Here is a 22,239-nt window from a genome sequence, read left to right on the forward strand (position 1 = left end):
TTATTCATAACCCACTGCTGCAACCCTTCCACCAGTCACTCAAGACAGGGCACATAGGCATAGACAGGAAAATTGCAAATCTGTCCAAGAGTTGGAGTTGCAAATCTAACAAGAGTAACAAAGCTGAGCCAAGAAACTATAGAACAATGAGTCTGACATTATGCATGTAAGGTTACGGAAACAATTGTTCTAACTCAACTACATGGAAATAGTATTCTAAGGATTAGTCAACATGGATTTAGAAAAGGCAGGTCTTACCTAATCAGCTTGCTACAGTTCATGTTACGGTTAAATTAACAACTATAATGGGTACATAGCATGAATGGTTTATTTAGATCTTCAGAAGGTTTTTGATAAAGTTCCTCAGCCTACAGCCTACAGCTGGTAGGCATTCAGGGAGATGCTTGTTAGGGACTGAGAAATGGTTAATGGTAAACATAAAGTAATGATAACGTGAGTGCAAAACATTCTTCAGGATGAACAGTGAAAATCAAAGCAGAACACACAAGTGGAAAGTGTGGAAGAGTATTTAAAACAGAGCAGGAGGAACGTCTTTACCCAAAGGGTTGTGGGATCACAGAACAAGCTAGCCAGACATGTTGAAGCAAGATGAGATCATGGGTTTAATTAACTGCTCACTACCAAACAAGCCAGATGGGCCTAATGACCTCCTCTCATTCATAACCATTCTTATGTTCTTAGGTTATGAATGTATGTAATTTAATATAATTTAAAGTTATAGCCACAAACATCTGTCTAGCTCATGGACTACGTCCTTACCCTTGGCAGAGGAGTCTAAATATTATTTGAGAATTTGGGAAAATTGATTGTTACTCAGTGAATATTTTATTGCTGTGTTTGATTTTTTTCAGCAGATGTGCTCATCTATGTTATACTGTATGAGTGCTGTTTAATATAAGACAAAATCAAATCATTGCTATAGCAGTGTACAGAATTTTGCATGTTTTGTAAGATGCAAAGGGAGCTGATAATGTTGTCAATAACCATTTTAATTGGACAAATACTTATTTTCTTTTGGAGTAAAAAATCAGATACATTTCAGCTGTTTAAAATGTATATGAGCTTAATTCACTCCTTGAAAACTACTTGTTAGGTTAAAACTTGTATAAAAGAAACTTCCCAATGAAATAACATCTAATTTTATGTTATATAATCAAATAACTTTTACTTAAAACACCCAAACTTTCCAATGTTATAACATCAAAAATGTTCCCTAAAACACCCAAACTTTACCTTTATACACCTCTAAATGGTACTTACAATATTCCTGGTTAATTTTAGTAACATGGTTAAAATCATTAGCCAATGTACTGTTTAAACAATAGGTAGGAAAACAAGAACATTCCTACCCCTTTATAGTACAGAAGCTACATTGTTACAGTTGTTATCTAATGCCTAATAACATAAGGTTCAGTCCTGTACAACTGTATATGCATTTAACACACACAAGCCTTTATTCTTAAAACATTAAAATGCAATAGAAAATAAAAAGCCAATTCCTCATCAAAGAAGATGAAAAAAAAAAAGAATCTTGGCAAAACTTTACAAGAGCCCAGCTCGTAGGAGTGAAAACCTGCTCATTAAATGAAAAAAACAAAAACTCATATAGCACTGCTTGTATAACTAGGGATTATTTTGTGTTACTTTTAAAACAATTCTGCAAATAATCTTTATACAATAACATTGTATTGAACTGTACTATATAGTCTTTAAGGTAACAATAATTCAGTCAAGCTGGCCTGTGCAAGCAGCTTTATTTTACAAATGTACCAAAACTGATCCCATTTTTCAATATACATGTATCTGTAAAAAAAAAGATATACAGTACAAAATGTTTTAATTTAGATACAAAACATGCAAACTTCTTTAAACACACAAAACTCTGTGCCATACAATATATACTGTATCACTGCCAGTGACAAAACCATTTCTTTGCAGAAAAAAGTCACTAGTGGTACCCAGAGCACTGTCATTAAGACAGGCCAGATGTTCTGACCATTTAGGAGAAAGTATAGAACAACAGATTTTCCCCGCACACCTGTTATATCATCTTTGTTTTTGACTGTTTTGGCAGGATTCATTATTTTCAGATTGTCTTTTACGCAGCTTTGACAGAACTTACTGTATACTGCAGATGTAAATGGAATCTGCAATGTATTGGTAATAATATGTACTGTACTGACACAATGAAGGAAAGCATCACTGCCATTCTGATGAATAGTGTGTTCTAAGGAAAAAAATATTTAACTCAACTGCACACATATATCATTTCATTCTAAAACACAGCTATCAGAAAGAGCCACAGATGATACGGACAAGGCAGTACCATTAGCACTGACAGAAAGGCATGCAAATGACATAGCAATAACAGGAAAAGACAACCCATGCAATCTAAATCACACAATTGTCTTCTCCTCCTGCAGTGTCACTGTGCCATCACTGACACAGGATGATGGCACATCATCATGTGGGACATGGCAGCTGCCAAGGGATCAACTGCCTTTGCAAATTATTCAACACGTTCATCTGAATTTAAATCCAGAGATGCTGTAATGTGCCAATCCCAGATACGCCTTCTGGTGATGCTGGCTTAGGATGTCACCATTGTATGGACGTCTGCCTCCCAAATCAAATATATACGTACAGAGATGTCTGACGGCAGTCACTGGGTGTGCTTTTGCAGATGTTGTTGCAGCAATATGGAACTGATCCCCCAGATGGTCCCTCCTAGTCTGATTGATTTGATATAGTGTCAGTTGACCTGTATGGGGATGAGTGATCACCAGTGCTGCCTATCTGCAGGTCACACTGTCAGTCTAGAGGTGATGTCCCAGCCATGAACATTCGTAAAGCGTGGCCAGTAATTAATGCCTTTAGTTGAAGGTGCATTTCTTTACAACAGTATAATATGTTATATTCACACAGGGTGGTATTTGACATGGGAGTTAGCCTGTTCAAAAAGTATACTGTATCACATAAGATGTGAGAGAATCAGAATATTGATTTTTATTTTTTCATCATTCAACAAATTGTGTGTCTGAAGTGTGTCAGCATATGAATAAATCAGCTGTTAAAGGGTTAATTTTTAACATTATATCTATGTGCATATATGTATGTATTAATGTGCTTATTTCTGTGTAAGATGCAACATACTTTACAGCCTATGAGCAATCATTGCCATTTATTTAGCCAATATTAGGAAGTATGGAATATTAAGATGTTTTAAGATGTGGCGATTAGTGCACACTATGGCCAAGCATACCACCAAAGTTTGACTAACACAGTACATATTTTTTAAGTTTTAATAGCAGTAAATCTATGAACTGAAAGGAGCAAACTAAAAACACGAGGCTATAAATGCAGCTGCACTATTGCTGTGCCCAGGCTCCTGCATTGAAATGGTTCTGTCGGTACAAGAGATTATTGCATGATAGATTATTCAGAAAGCACAAAGCGACAAAAAATAAGAATTACATTGAGGTTTTAAAACATTTCACAAAAATCATTAACATAAAAATGCAATTCGATGCTAGAATGTGATTTTATGCTTAAACTATCTAAAACTAATCAAATAATGATAGTACAGCCTAAATGAATAGATCTTGCGGCATATTTTTGAATGTTGCAGAATTATTCATTTTACATATCTTGCCTCCTTGGGCCATTGCTCACCATAGTATTTCAGAAACATTAAAACCTGGCATGATATAAACAGGGTTAAATGCTGCAGTACAGTATATTGACAGCAGTGATCATGTACATAAGACAAAGTGATTCTTTAAATATTATAGAAATATTTGCATATAAAAGATCTTATAAAAAATTAAGGTCAGTAAGGTGTGTTGCAGCTGTATATAAATATAAATCCTATATATAGTGAAATGATACCAAGGTATCCTAGTTATTCATGCAATGTGGAAGCATCTTAAGACAAACCCATAGCCCACTAGCCTGGAGTAAAACTGAAATCCCGAAATATAAAACTCTACATAGGAGGATGAAATCATTTGATAAATTAAGTCAAAATAAAATAGAAGCATGTTTTTAACGGCTAAATAGGGTACTATGTATATTGCAGTGGAATGGGATATGCAACAAAAGTACTGTATACTGTATGCTACTGTTACTTGTATAAAACACTGCGTGAAATTATTCCCATTAACATAAGCTAATTCAGACGATACACACATTTATATAAATCTTTAAAAAATGTTCCAGTCTTTAAGTAAAAAAAAAAGATACTTTCACTTAGTAAAGTTTCAGATAAAAAAAGAAAATAGAAAGCTGAGAAAAAAAATAGGAAATAGAAAGATATAGCTCAGGTAATCACTCTAAACCCAACACGTTTCTCATATTAACAATCTGGAAACAACTCCTCAGCCAACATAATCATCACTTAAATACATGGTGAAAATAAGTTTTTGGAAAAAACTTAACAAATTTTTACAACAGTGAATTCCAGCATTGAACTGGTTCCTTTTTCCATCAAAGAACAGGTTTAAAAGAATGATCCTTTGAGAGAGATGTTTGGAACTGCTAGAGCTAGTGATAGTATACTGTGTTTTTTTTGGTTCATAGTGAATATAATGGATAAAACTGTATCAAGGAACATGATTATTTAAAATTTAAGCTCCAGGTACAGTGAACAATACAAAATGCTATTTATAAAAAAGAAACAAGCAACAATAATACGTAGGCTAGCTATTTTTTTGGACCCAGCACTGTCTATTAGTTGTTGCATAACCTAAGCCCCCCTCTTAATAAAATTCTGTTTGTGCTCATAAACATGAGGGAAATTTCTTGTGCTGGACCTCATCTATCTCCAAAGAGAGGTCCTTCCTGAGTTCCCAGTGCTGACCAAACTAGTATCACAAAAAAATGATTGTATGCATTACAAAAATAGAAACATTACATCTTCCATCTCCCAACAACTGGACTAAAAAAGTCTGATAATAGTATTCAGATATCAGTCAAGATAAAAAGTATTACACTGCACTAAAAAAAGGAAAACTACCTATAGTGCAAAATGCTAAATTCAACTTACTAATCAGGAAGTGCCTCTTTCCACCACATCAGTGGCAAAATTTTAAATTCAGCTACTGTACTTTAAGTATTTTTGTATTCTCAAGATACAAAAGTTGTCACCATATTAAACAATTTAGGTATGAACTGCTCACGTGTATGATGCATTTTTTAGTACGCATAATTATGGGAATAAACTCCTGGCGGTTCTAATTCCAGTTTGCTACTTAGATGCCAGCATTTCAATTTTAACAACAAAGTCCAGATTTGAAGAAACTCCGCTAAGAACTGTTGTACCATCACGAAAGATATTCCCAGGAGTCAAGGCTGTCCAAAGTGGGTAACAGACACCTTGGAGGGCACTGGCACATGTTGGTGAGGGGACTGCTTTTAAGTGAGTCGAATCCCAAGTACCTGTTCGAGTTCTTGCCTTCGCTGCTGGACCTGCAAACAAGAAGACCTGTTAATAAAAGTATTAAAACTTCCAGAGTCTGAGGGTAGAAACACCAGTGTACACTGTAGCCTTTAAGGAATCACCTGGTAAACGATTCAGCTCTGAGTTCAAGATGTGCCACTGCAACAAGGAAGTTGCTGGTTTAACTCCAGCCTTTACCACTTGCTATCTGACGGTGAGAGCTTTAATGAACAGACGACAGCTGGCAGTGTTGCTTGAGCTACCCTTATGAAATTGTTTCTTAAAGAGACTACGTCCAATAAGTTGTGATTCCTGAAACGCCCTTCTGTACATTACCACTTACCTTTGAGAAAATGTACCTCCCCACAGCCTCCTGTACCCACGGGGCCTGGTAAAACTCAGTTCTCCTTTCTTCTTCAGGGTTTCCAGCTGTGTCAGTCATTAACTGGAATACAGCACAAACCGCTGGTTCATTAAGAGCTCACATTCCACCATGAGCCATTTTCAAACCCACACATGTGACCACCAGCAATGGTTTGGTCAATCTGATCTTTGAGGGATACAGTATCACAAGAACTACAAATCCTTTTAAACCAATTATGAATTGTATAGTCAACAAAAAATAACAAAATATTGAGCATCTGATTCACAGAAAGCCTGTAGGATATGGATCCCTGAGCACCAGATACTTTCATCCAGAGATGGGGAAAAAGGATCCGAAAATAGCGATGTCTGGAACATGCTACTAATTTACTGAGACCTCTCAAGAAATGACTGGAGGAAACACTTGGATAAAGTAAGCTACTAAATAAGCTACAGTATATGGCCATGATGGTCTCTTGCAGTTTCTACATTTATGTGCCTTTACTCATTCTCAAGAAAACAAACTCCTTATGTACAGTACAAAGCATGGCTTTACACTCTGCTGAGGCACATCTTTAAATAGTACCTGCCCAGGATAAAAAAGGTGTGGCTCAAACCATCGGCATACTACTGTATGGGTATGGTGTGATGTACCAAAGTACAGAAATGAAGACCTGTCCAACTTATCCAACTTATCAGAACTTGACAATGCAAAGTTCTGAGACTCCAAAACTAAAAGGAAATCTTACCTTATAGTCACGACATTGTGACTTTAGCCAGTCCTGAATGAACTCCTGAGGATTGTTACTGAAGCTCAGCATGAAGTCTCGTTGGGTTTTAAGTTGGTTGATGGATTCAATGGTCTCATGGATCTAAAAAGAAGGTTTAGAAATTAGTTACAACAACTTAATTTTGAGATATTTTTTTCTGTCTTACTGCTCTCTATTAAGACTCTCTATTTTAAGTGTTTGAGTGTTTAATCTGTAATCAATTCTTAATATGTGCCACACATATTTCCAATTATTCTGTCCAGTTTACTCTCCCTCTAGATAATTCAGGCCCTGTGACACCAGGTGTGACCAAGTGACATCACTTATCCTTCTGTAAATCATATTCTACAATCAACTCATCTGTATGTTGCATCACTTGTAATCCAGAACATCACTCTCTAAAAATGTTACTTTACGTCTTCTCAGACAGACCTGAACCCCTCTTTTGGTGGCTCTGACAGCCCCATCCTTTCAGACAGATTGTTGTTCTCAGCTAGGCAGATAATGCCATAAAAACACCAATTCGAATCACAATGCATCTCCCTCTTAGAGTTGGTTTGAACTAGTGAATTGATTTTAGGGGAAGAGAGAGGTTGGCTGTCAGGAAACTTCCTTCAACAATGATTGTATGCTAAGATGGGCTGACCAACAGTAGATACCAATGAGATTTCATTTACTATATTCCTTAACCTTGATCCTAAACAGGCTGTGGCAGTATTTAGGATACTAGACATTTGGCAGTTATGATGTTTTTGGAGATACACCAAGTTACCTTCATTTCCAGAGCAGCAATCTCCTGCTGGTTAGTGGTAGAAGAGAGAAAACTGCTCATCTGGCTTTTTAAGGGATCGTCCACCTCTACATCAATATCATAGCAGGCTGTCTTCTTCTGGTCATTGGGATCCACACTGAAACATGAGGGCAAAGCTTAGTTCTGCAGAGCAAAAGAGGAAGCATGCAAAGTGAGGTAAACTTGCAGATTTAGTTTTGCCTCTCACCTTATGACATGGTTAATGATGATGGGATCAGGGTGCTGCAGTAGCCCAGCCAGCTTCATAGGAATTTCAGAGAACCTCATTCGAGAGCAACCAAAAATCTACAGCCAAAGAACAGAAAAGTACTGAAAATCACTTGGTGGCAGTACAACACCCTATGACATTGGCAGATGCCCTCACTTTAGAACAGAAAGTGAGATCTATATTTCAATCTCTTCTAAGAACTTTATACTGTATGTTCATGAATATGCTTTTCTGAAAATATAGGAAATAGAGTATCCAGCATTGATAACATCTTGGAATCTGTATTTCATTTGTCTCGATACTATCGATCAGCTAGTAATTCTGGTAACTCTCATAGCATGCCAGGGAATAAAAATAAACATTTAATTTATACAGCACATTTCATTACAGAGAATCTCAAATCACAACAAGTTCACATAAAAAAGCTAAAACAGTAGTCAAGGAACTTAAAAATTACTATGAAGGAAAAATCACACAGTCTTTATGCTTGCTGGTGAAGAAGGGTTTTAAAGGTCTCAGTTGAAACTGTTTCTCTGAGATCTGATCTGGGAGGCTATTCCATAAGAAAGGAGCAGAGACAGAGAAGGCAGGGTTACCTAGAGCGTGCAGTCTGGGGCTGTGGACCTGCAGGAGATTAAATTTTGACCTAATCTTAAAGACCGGGGGTGAAGTTTGAAAAAGAAAGTTAGTAGGTCGACAGGACCTTTGCCTTTTAGAGCCTTTATAACAATGAGCATTTGCTAGAACAGGGGTCATATGATCTGATTTCCTTGCTCTGATGAGTATACTGGCAGTGCTGTTCTGGAGAAGGTAGACAGTAACTAAGTTAGTTCTGGAGAGAATACAAGACAGAACTACAAGTATACATTTGCTCTCCCTCTGCAGAGGACACCAGACCCAGAGATTAAACGACAAATTAACCTGTCATACCAAGTCTGTGTGTCTCTGGAAGGTGGGAAGCAACCTGATCCCATTTGAACACAAGAAACACATGAAACTGTCAGGGATACTGCAGCTGCGAGGCAGCAGTGATAACCACCACAGCACTGTACCAGCCCGTTGTTTTAGATGATATGTAATGGATATGGAAACAATTGTAATGATAGATTAAACAAACACATTTAAGAAAGGATGCTTAATCAATGAAGATCAATTCGTCAGTGTATTCTGGTCACTGGAGTATGCTCAGCCCTTAAAATGGCACAATAAAGAATGAAAATTAAATAAACCCCAATACATTAAAAGGCAGTTCAGGAAACAAAGCACAGACAGTGGAGAAGGAGGGACAAAAAAACTGGGATATGGAATATCCAAGGAAGAGCAAGGAATAGCTGTCTCATGCTCTTCAAAAGAAGCAGGCATTGCTTTCCCCTGATCAAATGCATATTATTTAGATGAGGGGGTACTAGCATTTTGACCAGTGTCTGATTTGCGTATGCGTGTGATTTTGCAGGAAGTGAAACCCACCTGTCTGAAGTAGCGGTTGCAGTTGATGTACTCTTTCTCGTGACAGTCCTGCAGTTTGTTGGTCTTTATATACAGCCACAGGGCCTGCATGATGCTGGCGCGGGTCTGCGTGTGAACACCCAACAGCCGAGCCAGGCGAGGGTCCAGTTTATACTGGGGCGGCTGGGTGAACAAAGGGACAAACAGCATCGACTGTTCAGATAAGTCTTACATGTAGCAGCTTCTTTCTCTGATTTATGAGGTGCAGTACATGACACAATCCAACTGACAAGGTCAAAAGCTTGTCAAGAGGGATCCTTGTGTTTCTCATATCACTAACAATTTCTAACATTGAGAGACGCTCAATCTACAAAATGTATGATACTGTATGTGCACATAAAATTATAATTATTTTGAAAGACATTTCATAGGTATCATCATCTCTCAGCCCTTGAAGACCCATTGAAGTACAGGACACAGTACAGGTATAGCAGAAAATCCTTATATAAAATACAGTTTAGAAATCCTCTCTCTTCATTTTCTTTTTCACCCCGAAATATTTATTAAGCACTTAAAATATTGTCCACTATGTTATGGAGCTCTGTAAAAATATGATTTGACTGGACCAAATTGACCATTTCAAGATAAGGACTACAGCATTGAAAAAAGGACCCAATCTGTTACTCTGTTAAACTGGCACAGGTTTTTGTGAAGTGGTGACTTAACAAGAAGGTGACTGGCCCAACGACATCAAGATTCCAGTTTGGTTTGTGACCTACAGTACAATATTACCAAGGGACAGAGGTGAAAGACAGGTTTTGAAAATAAAAAAATTTAGTTGAAAAACAGGTGAAAGAGAAACAGTGAAATGGAGGTGGTGGGATGAAACACAAAAGCTACACACCTGATGATCCAGCATTAGCAGTAATGTACACTTCACACTGATGTCTCCTGGTCTCTTCACCTGGAACCCATCTGTCTCCTGAGTTGTGGGCATTCTGTGCCACTGAACACAAAAACAACGCAGACTTCAGTTTGATCCTTTGTGCACCCATGAAACCCACATCAGGACAACCTTTTCAATGTATTATTGAGAATTTAAGCAAGTTCCCATTAATATTTTTTAATGTAATTTTGATTCTGAAAGTTGCACTTTGTACACTATTTAACAGCAGAGAGATGGAACCGAGCCAATTTCAGCAGACAATCTGGAATAAATTCAACATATTTAGTGAATAGGGTCAGAATGTACACATATGCAATTCTTCCCCACGTACACTTCATTTGTAGTCACATAACTTCAATAATTCTAACTGGCACAGTTAGCACGTTCAAACAAAGTCCCACTTTTACCTCTACAAGGTGATTGTCTGGCCCATAGAGCTCTTTGTCCAACTCAATCACTAAGCTCTTGAAGAAGGATGAGAATTTCCTCTTTTGTTTCCCCGGCTGTGGAGTAAAAAGTTGTTTAAGCTACTTCCCCAAGTTTCACAACAGAAGAGATAATAATATTATGTTTTTCCTTAAACATAAAGATTACTTTTTTGTCTCCAAGCAACAATATTCTTTATATCTCTATTTTATAACCAATTCTTGTCTTCGATGATTCAGGAAACAACTGTATGTAGGATGGCAGCACATGGTGGCATTGACTTATTTGACACTAAGACTCATTTATTTCTGTTCTTAATTTGTTTTGTTAAAACAAGCCACATGACTTTATTCATATGGGTGGAAATAAAGTGGCCAGTCATTTAGCAAATTAACTAAGCAAATGTGAACATCTTGACATGATTTTCAAAAACTGGTGTCAGCGAGAAGGAAAACATTTTGAATTGTGTTTGTTACTGTGTTAAGTTTTCTTAAGCTTTTGTCTACAATGCATACAGAAAGGAAGCTGCTGATGGGGAAAAAAGACCTTTTTCAGTTTTAAGGGCTACACTCTTGGGAAAGTTCTGCTAGTTTAAGCTGACCACATCAGAAGAATCTTTGGGAGACATAAACATTCTGTAAAGTCAAACAAAAAGGGCAGTTTAGCCATTTTGAATCGCTTATGGCATCTTTTATTGAGCAATGGCACTTCCTGGCATTTACCACTGCAACAAATTGGGTTCCTCTTTTTTTAATGTGGCTGAAGTACATTTTAAAGGCTGGATGAATCTGCAGACTTCTCATACGGCACTAAAATCTGTGGGCTGAAAGGCTCTCTTTTAAAGCAATTTTTTCCATCTCGGGGGAACATTCTACCAAGAAACCATCTGTTTTGTCTTCAGTCCTAGTTGAGTCTTTTATCTAAATCCAGTTTACAACCAGACAATTGCATCTCTTCATCTTTTTCAGACTGCAATATTATCTTTTACCTTAACAGCAAAAGCATGTGTTGCAATTTGTTATGAACTGCTTTGTGAAAGCTACAGTACATAGCAGGATCAACTGGGAGCACACTCCCTCGCCTCCAAAACAATTAATTTATTAACACTGTCAATACGTTAACGTTAATTTTTATATTAAACCATTTTGTCTCATCTTTTACAGCCTTCTAGACTCTATTTCCAATTCAGTACATCAAATCTGCCACATAAACACACGTTGCGCTGTTCCCTAACTCGGGCCTGGGTGACAGCATGTCCTCGGTGGCGTGCTGTACGGCCCCCAAACTCCCTCAGCCCACTCACGTCTTCTAGGAGTTTCCCCTCCACTCTCAGCTCCCAGGAGGCAATCTTCTCTGCGTCTTCTCCCTCGGGTTTGGCAGGGCTGTAGGTGTTGGAGATGTAGATTCGCAACTTGCGCTTTTGCTGGGTAGGAAAAAAAACAGTCAAAATGCAATTTTTGTTTATCACAGGTCACTCATGTTTCAGCTTGTCTTTGTAGAAACCCTTACAACATAGGGCTAGGACCTGCATCAGTATAATTTGTATACTGTACTTAAAGGTCATATGGATAAAAATATATTGAAACATTTATATTAATTATTGTATCTATTTTTTGTATTTATTTTGTACTTTTATGATTCTATTGTGTATGTCATTCACTGTATTTTGACAACTCTATAACTTTTTAGAAGTCTGATGTACAAAATTGAGTACATAAGAGAATAAATGCTGTAATTATTATATTATGATCAAAAATACTATAATCCTTATCCAAACCTATGTCTGCTCATTAATTTTCAGCCCTTCTACATTTTTGTGTACAGTATATAAAAATTTCGAAATATCCCAAATCCTCGTAAAAAACATTTGTGAAAACAAAAACATCAGGTACTCTTTTTCTCTTTATCTCTATCTGCAGTAGAATTTAAATAATTGAATCATAAAAAAACCCTAAACCTGAACAAAGTAACTGCCAAGACCACAAAACATACTTATATATTCATGGATAAAAATAAGAAAGACATAAAAAAAAACATGGCCCTGAATATTGACTAATGTAAGGGCACTATCATAGAGCACAATACTAAGATTTATTTCAAAACTGATGGAAGGGTTTCTAAATAAACTTTCTGCATCCCAGTAAGAAAAAACGAGTAAAATACCGTTATGGGTTTCTTAATGGCTTCCTGTATCTCCATGCGCTTGCGAGCAATGGTCTGATCAAGCTTGCGCTCAAAGGCCAACAGATCCATGTAGGCCTGCGACTCTGGCACCAGCTCCCTGATCTGAAATAAACCCCACACAACGACTTGAGTGAAATCCTTCTTTCCTCTGCAGCAGCAAATGATTTTAAAAGCCACGAACAGGAAGAGAAAGCACTCAAAACCACCATGCTTAGCCTCTTCTTAATAGCTTATTGATCTTAGAACCTCATCAGCTTGTTTTCTTAAGAATCTCTGTGAATCGGCAAATGCAACTGTGGTCCAGTAATTCATTGACTACACCCACTGGCTGTGAAAAGAATTGACTGCTACAGTATCTTCATTCCCTGATTAGTTTTTAGATTGGCCATGGTTTGTGCGCTAAGCCTAAGGCAGAGGTCGGTACTCTCCATCACCTTGCCTGTGAGAATCTGGAGTGCCCTCTATATCAACTATTTCTTTCCAGGGGCTAGATCCAAAGATTGATTTCAGTATTTCAGATTGTGTCATTTACTCCTTAAGTGAGCCCCAAACTCATTTCCCAGATCACTTCCCCCTTCTGAGGTCAGGTCAATCTGGACGAGCTGTGTAACACAAGCCCTCTTTCGAGAGCCATAGCGGGACAAACTGATCTGTCACTCGGAAGCTAAAGCAATTTGTTCAATGTGTTCTGATTAGTGGAGCTGCAGAGGTAAGAGAAACAGTGGAAAATTGTGACCACAGTATAAACATCTGACGTTGTCAGAACCAGGGAGAGTTTAAAAGTAACGGACAGTGATAAATTAGACATGGCTTCAGTAAAGAACACATGAGCCATGAGTTCAGGGAAAAGAAATACAGGCACGGCAACTAAAACTATGACTATTTTCAATATTTCAATCAGTACAGGATGAAGCAAGAGATCTAGGAAACACAAAACTCTTCTTTATTGAACACAAGCCAAAATGCAAACTGTTGCTAATGTATCTTCACAAACAAAAAAGAACATTATTATAGGTTAAAAGACATTCCTATTAATTTCTAATTAACAGGAATTTACAAGAGGGTAATATGTTAATGTGATGAGGGTGAACTCAAAATCCTAGTGACGCATGTTATTTAACCCTGGTGTTCACACAAATGAAGGAACTTATTAAGAAATAGCTCATATTTACTGTAGAAGTAGGTGGGGCTGCAGGCACTGTATCAGAAGCATACTCAAAAAGATGTACTATTGTCACATACAATACCTGACATTAAATTTAATGGGAATAAATACAAGCTATTACATGCAGACAGCAAAAATGTATATTTAAAACCTCAACAGGGTAGTATTGAACTAAACAAAAAATGCATAATAAAACTATATTTTATAATAATAACCTTGAAACTCATTACTTTTCTCATCCAGGGAGGATGGCGAAGTGATAAAAAGGCCAATGATTAATTAGACTAATATTATATCATGTTAAATGTTAATATTAGACAAGGCAGACTGTAGAACTGGGAAAGGGAAATCATGTTAAAATCACTTAACACAGTAGTTAGAACTCCAACATACACAGGGGATTGTCTGCTTCCTCACATTGTCTTAATGAGGACATACAGCATAAGAATCTGTATGAGAATCCAGATCTCTTTCATTGTAGTGTCCAACAGCTCAGAATCACTCAGGTTATATGTATAATGTACATTCCTACTTCCTGTGTGGACATCTTTAATATGAGTAGTCACATGGAAATCAAATAAAATGTTAGTAAATGTAAAGTTTTGCATATACAGTATGTAGTAAACAAGGCTGGTGCAGAGAATTTTCAGATTTAGGGCTGATGCTGATGTTTTCTATACTCTGATTGTATAGAAAACTGACAAACAGTTATGGGCTAAATGGCCTGTTTCTTATTAGTTCATTTTCTTCCTTAAATATCTCAGGTGTACAATATAATATAAAAAGTGAATTAGAACATAATTGTTCTTAAAAAGGCCATAATTATACTCCACTGTGGTGAGGCAAACATACCAAATCTTTAAACAAAATGCAATTTAATTAATTCTCTTTGTTTACTAAGCCCAGTTTTCAAATCTCGTGTTGTACACTACCTTATCAGTCTGTAGCCTGTTTCACCTGAAGCAATCGTTTGTTCATTTTCAATAGCAAGATACATTCTCGCACCATTCAGTATATTCAGTTCCTATATATATACCAAGGCTCATTTTGTCATTCACAAAAGTACCAAATCATGTCAGGCAAGAAAGATTAATAGGTTTTATTAAGAAATTAACTGTAATCCCCTGCAGTGTGACATCAGAAGTGCAAAGTTCATTTGAAACCGACTTGATTTGTATACAGCATGGAGGTTTCAAAAGGAACTGTAGCTCTTTAAAAAAAGCTTAGGCCTTTCATACTACAGTAGGTGATACTGATTACAGGCTCTAGCTTAAATATACATAAAAGAAGCAAAGGATTTAGTGCTGTTCTACTTGCTTTACACTTACCCTTTGTGGTAGTATCTTGTCTGCCATCTTTCGTCTCTTAATGCTAAAAAAACAAAAATGTTAATACACGTATATCTATGTAAAGGTCCAGATACCTTTTGATATTAAATGTATTAATTCATATTTTTAATGTATGTATTAAATTTAATACATATTTATCTTTGCACAAATAAAGCATACAAATCCCTAGGAAAAATTTCATAGTTATACAGTATATCCATCACAGTAAAAGGGTTATTCTCTCAATGATCCTTGCTTAGACAATCTGTCAGCTGCATCTCAGTATAACAAGTGGTAAAAAAAAGTTCACGCTCCCGTATTGTATAACAGTGTGAAAGCATTTTACACAATTTTATAGTGTTTAATAGAAAATAATATACATAGAAGAAGCTTTTGCTCAGAAACAGTTTTTATTGCTGTTATTTTTTCGGATACATAACTGCTGTTCAGAATCTGTGAAGATTAGATTCTGACACAGTGACCTTGCTTGTTATATTTATGCATCTTTGGTGACAAAAAGGTCAATACAAGTAAACATCAATCACTACAGACAGTGTACAAAATACTGATGATCAAATATTTATCATTAGACCTCCCCCATGCACTTGTTTTTATTTCACACCTGTAATGACCTGTTTAACTCAGATCTCAAACAAATAGCACTTTTGTTTTTTTTTAAAACAAATGCTTTGGTTTATTAAGAAAATACTACCTTTATATAAAATATATCCAGTTGACTATCTCCATAGGGATACTGTTTTATATTTGCTCCAACCACATACCTATAATATTATATATATAATATTATATAGTAATACCTGTACTCTATATACACACACAAACACACAAAGACTCCAATAAAAATAAATTCTTCCCTTGGATAAATGTTAAGTTACGGCACTTTCTTTTACTGTCTTAATGCCACTATACTACTACTGTAGGTGCCTGGAGCTAAACTGATTTAGGCAGATAACAAAGAGTCATGGGACAGCCCTTATGTCTTGTGTTTGTTTTGTTCTTGGGATATTTCAAACCCATGCCACCCCCTGGAGCCATAATTAACAAAAATGCTCTCATTGTGGGGTACAAAAGAGTCTTTCTAAACCATTTCAGGACCTAGCCATTTATAATTTACTGATAAAACACTTTGAAGATATTTAACAGTCATGCCACATAGCTTTGGGTACAGAGGGGATCACTTGTAAAACATTTATCTAGAAAGAAAAAATATAAATGTGAATGTATAAATATAAATGGATGAAAAATAATATATGATATGATATTGTATGATACTGAGTTTAAGAACAGAAATGCACTAGCTGCTAGAACTTTCAGTACACTTCACAAAGTCGTAATAGTAATATTTATATATAAAATTACAACTTAAAACACCTACCATACGTAAATAAAGAGTAAAGTGTTGTCCCTTTTTTGTTCACAGACATACTTCATAAAATCATTCCCCTCACACTTATTTTCATATAGCAAAGTCTGCCCTTTATAGATGGAAATGATGTAATTATTGGAGTACCACAGGTACAGTATACTGTATGTATGAGAACCACTGCTTTTTTAATTTACATCAATGATCTCAATTCTGGCATGGATATTAAACTACATAAGTTAGTAGATACAGCAGAACAAAACAGGAGGATTGGTAAATGGTGTACTAACTGTGTCTTACGCTGACTTACAATGTCCTACACTGTCTGGCTAAAAGAACTGAATCTTTTTAGTCAACAGAGAAGCTACTAGGGAACCTGATTCAAGCAGCCTGAAAGGAATGAACAAATCACAGGTGTAAACTCCAGGAAGAGGGAGGCCCTTTTCTGCACGGGGAGATGCGGGAGTCTGGATCAAAATACTCTGCTGTGTCATTTAAATTTATACCCTGTGTCATTTAAATTGATACCTGCTGAATGAGATCATCAATCCACTTGGCTATTAGTTACAAAATGAGCTAGATGAGCCAAACAGCCTCCTCACATCTTTCTAACTTTCTTTCCGTCCTCTGTGGTCCGCCTGACGCCACACTTACCCCCGTCTGTGGCTTGCGAGTCCTTGATGCTGCTGCTGGAGCAGTCTCTTTCGGAAAGGGTCCATCGCTGGCTGGGGCAAACCTGCTCTCATAGGCAGGCCGGAGCTATAGGAGGGTCCAGCACCAGGCCCCACTCCCATCCCTCCCATTGGCATGCCCCGACTGGGGGGCATTCCTGGGCGCTGGGCAGGGCAGGGCAGAAGCAGAGACATTAAGTCAAATACCTTAGAGCTCATCAAGTTCTTAAAACTCAGACCACCTAGTAACAAAAATTAAACCGGATTACTCGGGTTTCATCCTCCACAACTGACTCTTACGTACACACAATTCAAACACATGCGCATTTGCTAAAAATGACATCAAATCGGTTCTTATAACAGTAACAAAATAAATCCCTTGATTTAGGTGCTGGCTCCACTGACACCTCTTCCAGCAGCAACCTCAGCTTTCCCCGGAGTCTCCCATCCAGGTACTGGCCAGGCTCACTCCTGCTGAGCTTAGTAGGGCTGCTAGTAGTGAGCTGCAGGGTGATATACCTGCTAGCATGAAGCACACACACCAGATGTTCTAACCTTGTGTTCTTCTCTTACAGTATGTATGTAAGTAATCAAATCGTAAACCTTATTGTGAATTCATTTTTTATTTTATTTTTGCGTTTATTCAGAGACATTTTAGTGCCTTTGAGCTAATTAACTACCCCAACACACACTGTTTGCATACAGACTATCACCTTTTTAACCCATAGTGGATAGCCAGGTGGGAAGTTTTAACTGATGGTTAGTGAGAAGTTGCTCATTTTACATTCGATTAAGAGAAAAACTCTTTTGAACAAGACTGTATGTAACTACACTTATTATTATACTGCTTCTGTTACTGGGCTGACCTACTGTACACCGCCGAACCCAAACACTACGTCGCTTTTCTTTTGAATATTATCAATGGGACAAATGACCAAATCTATAAGGAACACATTTCAACTGAAAATGTTTCATTTGCATAAAGCTGTTCACTTTTTTGAGCAACAGTATTGCCACTGTAAGAAATCTGATAATGGCTCTTTATGCAAATTTCCTGCATATATTAACCACTGGTTTGCATCTTACCGGAGTTTAACTGTTTATTAAAAGAATGATACTATGTGTGTAAACCCACATGTATACTGAAAAGGGAGAAACATATTGTTCTTCAAAATATCAGGGGATCTTATTTGGGTTTAGAACTTATAGAAATTATCGCATAAATACATTTTAGTTGGTCCTACTCACTATTAAACATTTGGAACAATTCTGTAAAATAATTTCTCAAATTGTATTAAAATGATCAGATCTCAGTTTGTGTGGATCAATTTTGAAGTTACAGTACATTCATGCTTGTTTTCAACAGTATCAAGTACTAAATTACAAAAATAAAATATTTGGTATTTACCAAAAAAATATGTGTTATTGCACACAAAACAAATTCCGCATAAATGAATAATATCCTTTCACCTGCAGTTAAACTCCCCTTAGCTGCCTTGTTTGACTCTATTAAATTAATCATACTTGATCAAATACTTCTTACACTTTTTCCATGATCAATGATAAGAGCAGTATTACACTTCTGAAATCTGATTTAGCAAACTAGTCTAGCTCTGCTTTGCAAGGTGTGTGGGATTTAAATATTAACTTCTTACAGAATACCAACTTTATATTTGGCCTGTTTTAATTACCTTTAATTGCCACACTGCTAAGAGTACAATAAAAGATTTGTACATGAGTTAATAGGTAATGAACGGGGTAATTTGAAAATGTTCGTTGAGAAAGTTCTGAACAGGTAGATATGGGACAGATTCATTTTTCATTAATTTCTTCTTTGAGCGCTTTTCTTGCTTTAAGAAACCTCAAGTGCTCTGACACATTTGTCCACGTGTCAGCGCACTTCAATGCATGAACTATTTTAAATAATTAAAATGGCAGTTTCCTGTTTTTAATTTGGTAAAAATACTTTCCTAATGCTCTTCTGGGAGGGATTACAATAACTGTGCTATATATCGCCACGGAAAGATATTTTGTATCACATATAAATGCGAAAATACAGTACAACGCTTTGCAATGTCTTCAGCTTCATTCAAGATTGTTTTTTTTTCTCGTCTTCTAGCGATTCGATCGTGCAAGAGATGCCGAGATATGATATTAGCGATCGAGACAGGATTTCCTGCAAAAAGACGCATCTGCGTCTGACATTTCTTATTAGAGCCCAGCACGTTTATCGGATGCTGAGTAGCTGGGCAGAAATGGAAACGTTTGTGTTCTGCTCCGTGCGAACACTGTACGACTTGAAGTTCTCCTTCCCAAAACAGCAGTTTCACTCAGGATTCGCCCTCCCCCAAATGAAAGCACGGAGGCAGATGCAATTACTGAACTGTAAGTTTTAGAAGTACTGAGAGCAGAACGCGGACTCACAGCAGGCACTGACATACCGTAGAAACCCAGCTAGTTTTGACAGATTACTATCCTGCACCGACTTTCCTCCCCCTTCCCCCTCGGCTTTCCCATTTCTGAACTGTCCTGTCTTCAGCGGATACCTTCCATGTAGCAACCGAAGAGGTATCAGTGCAAACGCGAATGTAACCAGAAAGAAACGAGAGAGGGGAGTTAAGAAGTGTCAAGTCACGAAGACAGCGCTCGCTCTCCCTCGCAACAGAAAATACAAACCACATGAGGACAGGCTATGTCATGTGGGACTGGTTTCGGTTCCTCTTTAAGCGTTAAAGTTAACATGTCCTAACGAATATCCCTTTCCGGGACAACTTAACGTACTCTTTTACTGCTATGCTCTGGTGTTTCGGTGCTCTCGGTGTTTTATTCGGTCACACACACACACGCACACGCAACATAACGGCATATTTGTCTTCTCTCACACACATTCAGGCAGCGATCCTTCATAAATGCGGAAGTGAGGACTTTATCAACCTAGCACTCTGGTTTTGTGTTTTTCGGGCCTTTGCAAAAAATGACAAAACGGAACAATTCTCACTTGATGCCTCCTTTAAAAAACGTTATTGATGTAGTCGTGTCGTTTCCATGCACTCCAGTTCTCTAGTGCCATGCTGATCATACAAACGTTTCTGTCTTTTTTTTTTTTGTCCAGTGAGGTCTAATGTAGAAACACGGATAAAGTTGTGCTTTAACCGCGTTTCAGCTCAATTCTGCAAAGTACATTGTATTAATTCACTTACACCAGCTCATTGTTGTTGTTGTTTTTCTAGTTTTCACGGGAACACCCGACTTGTTTAAATTGACTGATTATTAATAACACAAACCAACAAAACAAACAACAAAAAAAGTAACATACACAGGACACACCGCGTTAAAGCAACGTACTGTAAGCTCCCGCTACCATAGATCATACCGATTAACCTAATGACAGAGACCGGAAATCAATCGAATAATTTAAATTACAGTATAAACTTTTTTTACCCGATAAACTGGTCTACGCACTAGGCGCAGAGAAGAACAAACCGCAGTTACCTGATGGTACGGGGAAGCAGCTGAGCCCATGGCCCGGAATCCGCTGTTCTGTTGCATTGAAGGAACCATTCTGACACCCCCCGAATTCATAGGGTTAATATTAGGGTTCAGTGGGCTACCTGTATTCATTGGGTACACACCTCTTGAAGTCATGTTAAAGCAAATTTAGCTTTAGTTTTTTTTAAAAGAAAAAACAAAGATCGGCGATTACTACAACCCTTGAAAGCGGCAAACTTTTCTTAACAACATAAATACGAACAAAAACAAATTGGATGCAGTTAAACGTCTATCTTTTTTTTAACCCTACACTAGTTCCTGGGTATTTTTCATAAACTCACTCACTCCCCTCTTGAGCAACTCAACGTTGGTTGTATTGTCGGTGTCATCATTTCCCATGAATCTAAGGCTTTGTTCAAGCCCCCTATTTATTTTAAATGGTTGGCACACAAAAAGAATTTAAGAGCCTGACCAATGTCTAAAGATAGCGATCAGACAGGGTTTGGCTGCGTGTGTCTGTAATAACACGCAGCCTCCTCCTACTCCGTGGTTTGCAGTGCAGAAAGAATTCTATATGGCGCCCTCTGCTGTTTAGTTCCGGTTAGAGCTGCGTGTATACCGCCGGGGTAGTTTGCCCGGTTTGCGATTAGTGGAATGTTGTGGAAATCGTTTTTTATAACGATCAGTAGTACAAGTAGCTACAAAAACAAGATATGTAAGCCATCTTTTAAAATTTGCAATAGAGCATCCGTTTAGTCCATTTTGATCTTCTGGTTTGCTTGCTCAGCTGTTGTCTTCATAATTCATTGCGAAGACCTGAAACCGTAACTGTAAGAGCAAATAAAAGACCAAGTCAAAATTAATAGAATAAAACAGCTTTTTTGTTCTATCAAGGCTTTCTCACCTAATGATAGAGACAGTCGATGGATTCATGGCCCAATGCAGGATACAGTACCTACAGTCCACTACTCAGGCTGAATGCTCCTTACAGACAAGATTTCGTTGTGCTTGGGAGATTTCTTGTCTGCTTCCGTATTAGAAATAGAAAGCCAGGTAAAACCAGGGCCCACTGTGAAAACGACACACATTAAAAGATGTCACGGCACTTTTTCCAAAAGCTAGGATGTCATATTGTCTTGACCAAGGTGTGAGCCATGTAATCACCACGCAGAAGGTATTGCACTCCGAAATCAAATGAGGTGGTAGCGTTGACTATCATGCCACCCTTTTACAGTACATCAATGTACAATGATTCATTCATTCTGGGTTTTGATATGAAACATTAGGTTAACCGTGATGAATGGAGTGAGGTAACTGCAAACTGCCGTCACTCTGGAAGAAGGGACTTACCCAGCCTCTGACTCTAGGACAGTTCGCACATTGAAGCAGCACCCATCCACAGGACAAGTCCCTGTGTCAAAGTGCAGTCTCTTCTGGGGATTATTCTCCCTGCACCTTGCTTTCCCAAGATAGCCGTTGGGTTGCTGTGATACTATCCAGGAAGAAGTGACTTTCTGTTTCTATAAACATGCTATATCTGCCTAATATGACAATGACATATTATAGGATTTATACAATTTGTTTTTAATT

General features: G+C 37.5%; 1 protein-coding gene across 3 annotated transcripts; it reads right to left on the minus strand.

The window, feature by feature from the left end:
• Positions 1-1,758: 1,758 nt before the first annotated feature.
• smarcd2 (SWI/SNF related BAF chromatin remodeling complex subunit D2) lies at positions 1,759-21,170 on the minus strand. 3 transcript variants are annotated; one of them, XM_006638110.3, is made up of 13 exons: positions 20,653-21,170; positions 17,144-17,325; positions 15,106-15,148; positions 12,592-12,714; positions 11,732-11,851; positions 10,410-10,505; positions 9,961-10,062; positions 9,078-9,239; positions 7,590-7,687; positions 7,364-7,499; positions 6,571-6,693; positions 5,802-5,903; positions 1,759-5,487 (listed from the first exon to the last, which is right to left on the minus strand). In XM_006638110.3, the coding sequence occupies exons 1-13, from the start codon at positions 20,803-20,805 to the stop codon at positions 5,434-5,436; spliced, it is 1,494 nt and encodes a 497-aa protein (XP_006638173.2). In that variant the 5' UTR covers positions 20,806-21,170; the 3' UTR covers positions 1,759-5,433. The 3 variants fall into 3 exon arrangements, with proteins under 3 accessions (XP_006638173.2, XP_015217556.2, XP_015217557.2); XM_015362070.2 differs by lacking the exon at positions 20,653-21,170 and adding an exon at positions 19,837-20,570; XM_015362071.2 differs by lacking the exon at positions 20,653-21,170 and adding an exon at positions 19,602-19,802.
• Between the last annotated feature and the right edge of the window lie 1,069 nt (positions 21,171-22,239).

The sequence above is a fragment of the Lepisosteus oculatus genome, chromosome 28, assembly GCF_040954835.1.
Source record: "Lepisosteus oculatus isolate fLepOcu1 chromosome 28, fLepOcu1.hap2, whole genome shotgun sequence".
NCBI lineage: Eukaryota > Metazoa > Chordata > Actinopteri > Semionotiformes > Lepisosteidae > Lepisosteus > Lepisosteus oculatus.